Consider the following 10,000-nt stretch of genomic DNA (forward strand, 5'->3'; position numbering starts at 1 on the left):
CCATTTCGTTCGCAGAGCGCAGAATGCAGGCAAGATAATCATTAAGTATTGTCCTACTGCCGATATGGTAGCTGATGCATCAACGTCATGTTTGAAAGTAGAATTTTAATTAAAATCTGACAAAAAAATATCTCAAGCTAGAGGATTAGAACACCTTCTACCTTGTAAGTGTAAGTGAAAGAGATTTATTAATTATATAATCCTGATGGATTCAATTACATTGGAATGCTACAAGCAACTGGGCACCCCTCTGAGCTACCAGGCATATTGCCTGCTATCTCCGCGGGATACCGAGGTACTGTTTTGGTTGTTAAGGGCGTCTGGCTCGTTATGTGAGTTTAAATATTCCCCATACATTCTGGTGATCTGCCTTTTCTAAATATTCCCCTTTTCCGGCCGGTCCCCATTTCAAATAATCGTTTTTCGTTTCCTTTTCTCTTAATGATATCAATAAAAGTAAGGTTACTTTTTACTTCTGTTTAATTAATGAGCAGAAGCACATAACAATGTCAACTTTTGATGCCAGATCGTTCAAGATGTGACCGTCGGGAAGACTTGATCAATAATGGATCTCAACGGGAGCTTATTCGGTCGGGATGATCCAACATTTGACTGCCCTGAGGAGGAAGAATATACACCAGTCAAACGTTACACAAGAACGACGCTGTATGTGGTAGCAATGCTTGTGTCCTTGTTCGGCAACAGCACGGTCGTATGGATTGTACGCAAAAATCGTAACATGCGAACTTTAACTCATTAATTGAACATGGCGGTGGCAGATCTTTTGATAACAGTCTTTCACATGCCTTACAAACTAAACGTCCAGCTGACAAACAGTTATGCGGTGATTGTTGGAGGGATGATTGGAACTCTGATATGTAAGCTGGTTGGCTACATTCAAGATGTATCCATGGCTTGTTCCGTATTATCACTAACGGTGATATCGGTCGATCAATTCTTGGTGGTCCGGTTTCCTTTGAAACATGTGACTTTACTGAAACGGCCACGCTTTGTCATAGTTCCCATTTGGATCATTTCTGTCTTCATGTGCTCTCCACTGCTTTACGCGAACAAAATGATAAAATACGATGGTTATTTCTATTGTAACGAAGAATGGACGCCGCTTCGCATGACCGGCGGCGATTATACCATCATCCAATTTACAGTGCTCTACGCCTTACCACTGGTAGTCATAACAGTGCTTTATTCTTGCATAGTCTTCAAAGTTTGGCATCGCAGTATTCCTGGACAGGCTGCGACCGAAATGCACCGAGGACAGCGTCCTCGTTCACAAGCGAGAAAGAAACTCCTGAAACTGCTCATAATCATCGTCAGCCTTTTTGCAGCTTGTTGGCTACCATACCATGTAATTTTTTTCTTGAATTTCTTCAGTGAGAAACACGTGCGCATGCATTGCCATGTCCCTAAAACTATAATGTTTTATTGTCTGTTTGTCGGACATGCAAACAGTGCAATAAACCCATGCATTTATTTCGTCATCCATAACGAATACAGGATGGGTCTGATTCAACTCACGCGACTAATCTGCTCTCTGCTGAGAAAGTTGACTTTTATGAGATGTCGTTTTCGTCAGTTTCATTCCTTTGACTTTCAAACAGCAAGCAATGACAGAAGTACTCCCACAGAACAGCCTTTGTGATTTCCAGATACGTCTTTCAATTGCCAAAACCTTCAAATGGATCAGGTAACTAAAGCACTCGTACGTCTGATTCAGTTGGCGCTTTGTAAATTCCTGATAACACCGCAACAACCTATTTGCACAAATCGTTTGTGCAAATCCAGTTCCAGTTCCAGTTCCAGTTCCTTTATTGACTCTTTTATACCTCCACCGAGTGCACTGATCACAAGAGGAATAACTCTGACTTTGAAACCAGGTCCTCGCTCTCTAAGTACAAATGCAAGCTGTCTGTAATTTGTTTTTTCACTCAATTCTCTTCTTTTCGATGCTATTTTCGTGTGGGCACGCCATATCACATATCCAGATACCCTTCTTTTCTTTTTCTTCAAGTATCAAATCTGATCTTCTAGATGTTGAGTTTTTAGTATTATTATTATTATTATTATTATTATTATTATTATTATTATTATTATTTATCTATTTTAGGTTTGCCTCGATGAAAATGGGACAAGTCACGTGTGGAATAATAAAAACGCAATGTCGTTTACACTTCAGTTTTCGATGCGAAACTGTACTCTCTGATCAGCTGGGGACAAATCAAACAAACACTTTCCTATTTACTCTTTTACTTGTGACCTTTACGCACTTGCTGTAATTTCAAATAAACAGCTCGATCACTAAAGAGATCCTTTTACTTTAGTTAATATAATTGTGCGCCTCACAAGATTAGTCACGTCTTCCGATCCGATCCTCTTAGTCTCTTATCTTTCTCAAAGTGCAAGGAGCAAAACAACTCGACGTCGAGGTTTTTGGCTGTATTATCATGTGCATTTCCTCTTTCAAGATTTTATCACCCTAATTCGTCGCGAGATCTAAAGGAAAAAAAAGTGTCCTTTTGATACATATTAAATGGCTATCGTCATTCGTTGCGTGAATTTTACCTAACTGCATTGAAAACCAGTTATCATTTTATCGTTAACAAGTATTTTAAAAGTGTTTTAAAATGCCCTATAGACTTATTTGCCAATTCGTCGTCCTCTGTTATCATCCGTGAAACAACTTTCAAGTTCTAAACTAATCGATAAACTCAGTGCTGAGCACGAAAGCAAGTCAACAATAGACATATAGAAACTGTGGTGCTGCGTCGGTGGGGAAGTAGTACACGAATTTTTTTGGTTTTAGCAACGGAGTTGATAATGTAAATTGACCACCGTACAGAGATAATAAAAGCTGACGTTTCGAGCGTTAGCCCTTCGTCAGAGCGAATCGAGGAAGTATGGGTTGTGTGTAGTTTTTATAGTGGAGTAGGAGCTACGCTATGGTAACATGGGAACGTGAAAAATAGGAATACATTAGTTAAATGAAAAGCGTTCCTTGATGCCGTGGGGATTAAGGGTGCAGAATTTGCTCCACATTATCCCTGTACCGTGGTCAATTTACATTATCTTTTTCGTTTTCCCGCACTTAGCAACAATTTAGCTTTCTCCGTTTAGCCACTCTCATCTTCGCCAAAACTAGGTTTTGTAGTCACATCAACTTCATCGGCCGTTGCCTCAATTCTAGAGTCATTCCTAAAGGTTTCCGCTCAAACTTTCATGCATCAACATTCTCTCACTCGAATCAATATCTTCACCAAATTCAATGCGCTGTAAATTCTTTTTCACGTAATATTATGAGGATCACAATCAGAGCTATTTGCCAAAAACGAAATGTACTTGGCAAACAAATTCTTCATTGCCGCGCCGAACTTCCCAAATTTGTCCAGTAGTTTTGGTAAAATCGAGTCGCGCTAAAATGCGGGAACTTAATTCTATACTGTTTTACCATTTACACCAAACCAAGACCCAGAAATTTCAACAATTAAGAGGTCCGCAAATTACTGACGACGCTACATTGCATAGCCATAATACCGTAGTTATAATTCCAGAAAATCTTCCGCTTACTGACTTAGAGAAATCTGTTCTCAGTAAGGGCCTAAATTTTGTCCCTATTGCCAAACGCACTATTAAGCGAGATTTTGAAAAATTCCTTTTCCGCGTTCAGTTAAAGGAAAGGAAAGGAACTTTATTTAACTCTCTTTCGCCGTAGAGCACTAATCGGGGACACTGTAAATTGAAATCAACAAGTTAACGCAAATCAAATCCAATTTTGGTTTTTGAGGAGAGGGGAAAACCGGAGTACCCGGAGACAACAACCTCTCGGTGCAGAGTAGAGAACCAACAAACTCAACCCACATATGACGCCGAGTCTGGGAATCGAACCCGAGTCACATTGGTGGGAGGCGAGTGCTCTCACCACTGCGCCATCCCTGCACCAATAAAAGCCATTTTCCATGACAAAGGGGATGATTTGGACACTTCGGACCAAAGATATTTTTCAAACACTTCAAGTTCGCAAATCTAAATGGACTCCTCCAGAGGGACAATTTGCCTCTTTACGTTTTTTACAAAAAAAATGCCGTCACCACATTCACAAACTTAAATTCAATCGTAACATTCAATTTTCCAACCTTTCCTCGGAAGAGTGGGCGGCGCTTAAAAATCTTAGTAAACGCAATGACGTAGTTGTCAAATCGGCCGACAAAGGCGGCGCCATTGTTGTTGTTTGGCGGTCCGACCTTTAGCAAAAAGAAGCTTTTCGGCAAGTTTCTTTTTTTTTTTTCTTTTTCTTTTTCCGGCAAGTTTCTAATACCTCGTTTGATGCCAAAGTCGAGAAAGATCTCACCTCCACTCATCAAAAACTTGTCAAGGACAACATTCAGAATCTTATAGTCAATCAAGAATTACTGGACACTGCAACTAATCTCATCATCACTACCCCTAGAACATGTACTTCTTGCCAAAAATTCACAAACCGAACAACCCAGGTCGCCCTATTGTTTCTGCCTGTAATTTCCCTACCGAACTCATTTCTAGCTACTTAGACGGGATTATGACGCCTATCGTCAAATCTTTGCCATCATAAATTAAAGACAGTACACACGCACTAGAAATTTTCCGCGACTTCAATTTCTCCGGCCAAAACAACCTTATTTTCACCATGGAAATTACATCTCTATACACACTTAGTCATTCCCAATAGCGAAGGTCTTCAAGCACGTAACACTTAACACTTTTTTCGATCAACGTACTGTCAAAGAACCAAGCTCGGAAACGCTACTCCGCCTTGCCAATCTAGTTTTAACGCTTAACTGTTTTTCATTCGCCGGCAGCTATTGCAAACAAATTAATGGTGTAGCGATGGGGACAAGAATGGTACCTACTGTAGTTATGCCAGTCTTTTTGTAGGATATGTTGAACACCAATTTTTTAATCAGTACAACGGCCCCAAACCTGAACTATACGGCCGCTACATTGACGACTGCTTCGGCACTATTTCATCCAGCAGAGGAGAACCCGATCAATTTATAACCACCGTTAATTCCTTTCAACCAACTCTTACTGATATATCTGGGGAATTTCGAAAACTTCATAGGCTTTTCTAGATATCAAAGTTTCTATCAGTGGCAACGTTTTATGTACCAGTGTGCACTACAAACCTACAGATTCTCAGTTATTTGTTGTACTCATCGTCACATCCATCACATGTCAAAAACTCGATTCCTTATTCTCAATTTCTTACACTTCGACGTCTATGTAGTGATGACTCCGATTTTTCCAGCAAATCAGAGGAGATGTACCAGTTCTTCGAAAAACGTGACTGTCCTGTCTCTGTGGTCAAGGTGGGCCATCATCGTGCCCAACAATTTTATCGACAGTCAGCACTACAAACGTCACAAAAGGATAAGAACGACAGAATTCCATTCACCCTCACTTTCCATCCTCATAATCACGCAGTCAAAAGTATTATTCTTAATAACTTTAAATTACCCCAAAATGATCCCGAGAATGGTAGTTTATTTTCACAACCTCCACTAATTTCATTCAAACCGGCGACAAAAACGTAGGCAACTTTTTAATTAGAAGCGCACTCAAAACTAACGAGCAACCCGGCACTTTCAAATATCACGCTAACGATGCAAAACTGACTTGTCTTTTCACTCTTAGCACTAGCAAAATATCGGGACCCAAGCGACCTGTTAAGATCACCGATCGTTTCACATGTACCTCCCCAAATGTCATTTATTGCATAACCTGCACGTTATATATGCAATAAATTATACATCGGCGCGACAGGTAGACGACTAGGCGACAGATTCCGCGAACACCTTGGCGATGTTGAGAAGAATGACAATGATGCATCTAAGCCAGTTGCTCGTCATTTTAATCTCCCTAACCACTCCAAAGAGCACATGACTATCTGCGACCCTTCCCTACATCAAGATTCGACGGAAAGCCGCAAGAATCTGGAACAAAAATTCATCTTCCAAATCGGCACCCTTAATTTATTCCTAATCTTCACGTTGCCATGTTAACACCAATAGCGTAGCTCCTACTCCAGACAAACAATAATTCCTCGATTCGCTCTGACGAAGGGCTAACGCTCGAAACGTACATTATCAACTCTGTTGACAAAACCCACAATTTTCGTGTTCAACAATAGACATAGCTTAACTGTTGTTATCACTTAAATGTTTTCATACATCGTTTGATTACATGACCTAAAGTATTTTCTCTTTTCATTTTTAACTGAGGACCGTTTTGTTACATATGCAGGCTTTCATCCTTTTGGACATTTGATGATCCGTTAGTTTTCCACTTTATGTCGAAAATCTTTTCATCTTTTCTTAATAAAAAATTTTTCTTCACAATTTACCTTCGTCGAACCAGCCACCCCAGTTTGCTCAGTGTATTTCACTTGAGCAAATATCTTCGTTCTGCGTAAATTGCCAAGCCTTCAGGCAAATCCAAGGGTTTCCGTTATGGTCACACTTTCCACAGCTTCCTGTTAAGGAAAAGTACACATTAATTTTTGGAAGGTTATTGTCATACCATTTTTCAATCAAAGATAGAGAAGTGTAAGGAAGTCGCGTCATGAAAAAAAATTCTTCAAATTGATTGCTCATGGGAAACCTCTATGTATTGGCTGACGCGTCGGACAGATTTGTTCCTGATACGGATATTTGAACTTTGCTACAAGGGTCAATACCATGCTCTCGGCCAATTAAAACTCGTTTCACAAAAGACAGCAATCCATTTATTCAAAACATTTAGAAGTCTTGAATTGTCATTTCGACATCAAATGCTGTCAAAGGGATCTAACATACGTAAAATAAGTTATTTTCGTGCAATGATGTTAAACCCATGACATCTTTCAACCCCCTGACCGGTAGTGGAGTAAGATAAGTAAACCTGCCATAGAACACTGATAAATTTGTATAAGCCAGACTCTTGTCAACTTCTCTGTCGCAGGTCGTAAAAGTTCATTGCTGAGAAGAGTCTTCGATCGTTTAAACCCAAATAGTGTGGTAAGGATATCAATTTTTCATTTTCTTTTCTGAGCTGTCCTTGCTCTTTAAATTGACGCTTCAGGGGGGAAAGCAAATGATGTTTTGATTTTACCGCTTCTGAATCTGACAGGTTGTTAAAGGGGACGACGAAGTTATTGGTTGTTGTGGCTGCCAAGTTTCTCTTTTTTTAATGAAAATTGTTTCTGTTGTCGCCGGGAAAAAATAAAAGGAATCCCTGACGCTATTTTTGGTCAGACTCAATTCTCAAATTTCCTTGAAACAATCTCTTTTTATTGCACTCAGATAAAACTTTATTTCAACTAAAGCTTGACGAAATGAAAGATTTTAAAGTAGAATTTTTCTCTCCTTCTGTTAGAGAAAAACAATTTCTTAACTCGTTCTTTAAATTTTGTAGTTAGAGAATAAGAGGGTAGACAGTTTTGGGAATCCCTTCAATTTCGAACATCTCTGGTCTGTAATATGCTCGAAAGCGAACAAACATGCATGACTAGTGCGAAATGTTTTGTTCATATTATTGTTTTAATATATGTATAATGCAAGGATACTGGTTAAAAGAACCAGAAATAGGAATTCAGTGGACTGGATTGAGTCGTTAGATGAATTTCAGTTGTGTTGATATGAAAATATTCTATTGCCGAACTATCCATCCATCATAATAGAAAAAATACAAAGTCAAAACCTAATTAAGAAATTATAAATATCTTAATTTTAACTTTTCCCGATATATGTTTAATTTTGTTTTTTCCTATTCTGTCGACGTTTGATGGCCGGCAAACTTCGTTTTATCTTCAGCTTAATTCACGTCACAACGTTTTTGAAAGTTTTTATTTTTATTATCCTTCCAAAGAAGACAACTCCGAACACGTTTGTGCAATTGAAGATCTTTTTGCAATATGTAGATGTATGATCAATTTGGCGTTGACGTTTGATTAACGTGTGTCTCAAAAAAACAAAAGAAAGTGATAAATGACGGCATGGCGAGTTTTCCGGTCGCTCGTTTCCTCAGCTCGTCACCTTTACTTAGAACTTGTGCGTAATTTCTGTCAAAAAGTATTTATGGAAACAAGTAATAATATATATATTTTTTAAATACACTGATATTTTTATCAGCCAGTGACAACGAAAAGAAGCACCAGTACGTCAGTTTTATTTTTGATCTTAGTGTCAGGGTTGACTACGATGATTCAATATATGGTTATATTGTAGTTTCGGAAGTTCAGTAAAACCATCATCAGTTTTGAATAACTTTTCTCCTTATTTGCGTCTCTCATTGTGTCTTGCTTATTCCAAGTGATGCTATACTAACTATGTACTTTTTCATTATTTAATGTAGATGTCCAACAATACTAGTTCCTGCCAAGTTCCTTACATCCCAATGGCGGGTCTTGCGGCAGCTAAAGCCGCAGCATATCTGATGATCTTTGCGATTTCAGTTCTTGGAAATGTACTTATTATTCTGGTTGTTGGAAAAAACCAACGCTTACGATCAGCTCCAATCAACAGATTCATTGTATCCATGGCTGTGGCTGACATACTAACTACATTATTTAACATGATGATTGAAATATGTATTTACACCAGAGAAGCAACTGGTCAGCGTTTCGTTTGGTTTAACGGACCTGGTAGCAATTTTCTCTGCAAGATCATTGCTTTCATCCAGGGAATATCCTTGGCCAGCTCTGTTCTAACCCTCACTGCTATTGCGGTGAATCGTTTCTTCGCTGTGTTTTTTCCGCTAAAAATGCCGGGCCTCAGCAAACCACTAACTAACTTCGTCATTGGTTTGATTTGGGTTGTGTCTTGTGCCATTGCATCACCGATGTTGTACGCAATGAAAGTCGTCAAAAAGGACTGCATTGTTCAATGCTACGAACGGTGGAGTCCGGCATTCGATGACAAGTCATCGCCCAAAATTTACACCCTTGTTTTGCTGGTTTCATTGTATATCGTCCCTCTATCCGTGATGACCGTGCTGTACACAGCTATTGTGCGAAAGGTTTGGACAAGGCAGGTTCCAGGAAACATCATTGCTCCAAATCAGTTGGTTGAACTGGCCACCAAGAAGCGCGTCCTAAGAATGCTTATAACTATTGTGGTTGTCTTCGCTCTTTGCTGGATGCCTTATTACACTTACCTTCTGCTCATCTTCCTAGTGCATAGCTCGTTTCACGAAATCGCGAGCGTGAACGTGATGTTTGTAGGATTGTTTCTTGGCCATGCTAATTCGGCCATCAATCCATGCATTTATGCAATTTTCAATAAAGAATACCGCAGCGGATTTACAAATGTGAACCGCGCTTTCTTGTCTTCATTGAACCACGCAAGTCGAGTGCCTCTATCACATCTCAATTCTAGCTCCTTGAGACGGACTCAGCTACCAACTGCACAGATGGCAAAGCAAGAAAAAAGAAGTCCAACCTTGATCCGAAGTTCATGAAATGTCACTGCTGTAAACATATTTACGTAGTAGCAAAGGATACACCTCATGAACTTGAATGGAAAATTCATCCTATGGATCACACACATCTTCACAATCTTTACAGAAAGTAACCTAAACTGAACATGGCATTATCTTGTCTCAATAAATGCAATTGATGCTGCATGATGCCGACGTCATGATCCTTGGTTCAGTACATAAAAGAAAGTAAGAAGCAGCATCAGTAAGTGGAGGACGTTTCAGCCCATCGACGGGCAGCGTTGCTAAATTAGACTCTCGCCTAAACACATCTTTACCACCGGAAAGAAAAAGACAATGCACAGGAAAGGTCTCTTAGCCTGTGTACAGCCCCCCCCCCCCCCCCCCCCCTCCCCGTCGCAACCCAAATTTGTTCTAAGGGAGGGGCGGCTGTACGCAGGCTAAGATTTCTTTCCGAGGAAAGACCATGGCAGTGAGCAAGGACTTCATGCCCTTTTCTGTGGTGTAGCCATACTCAATCTTATTTGAAGTAATG

At 39.7% G+C, this 10,000-nt stretch overlaps 1 protein-coding gene and 1 pseudogene across 1 annotated transcript in view; both read left to right on the forward strand.

The window, feature by feature from the left end:
* LOC138042514 (QRFP-like peptide receptor) overlaps positions 1-10,000 on the forward strand; it is a 23,199-nt gene that overhangs the window by 13,015 nt on the left and 184 nt on the right. Inside the window, exons 2-3 of the mRNA XM_068888423.1 lie at positions 6,991-7,046; positions 8,383-10,000. The exon at positions 8,383-10,000 is cut by the window's right edge and continues 184 nt beyond it. Coding sequence (XP_068744524.1) covers positions 8,383-9,486 — 1,104 coding nt within the window. The 5' untranslated portion in view covers positions 6,991-7,046 and the 3' untranslated portion in view covers positions 9,487-10,000. The remainder of the gene's footprint in view (positions 1-6,990; positions 7,047-8,382) is intronic.
* On the forward strand, positions 524-1,660 carry LOC138041738 (QRFP-like peptide receptor; annotated as a pseudogene).

This window comes from Montipora capricornis, chromosome 3, assembly GCF_036669925.1.
Source record: "Montipora capricornis isolate CH-2021 chromosome 3, ASM3666992v2, whole genome shotgun sequence".
Classification (NCBI taxonomy): Eukaryota; Metazoa; Cnidaria; class Anthozoa; order Scleractinia; family Acroporidae; genus Montipora; species Montipora capricornis.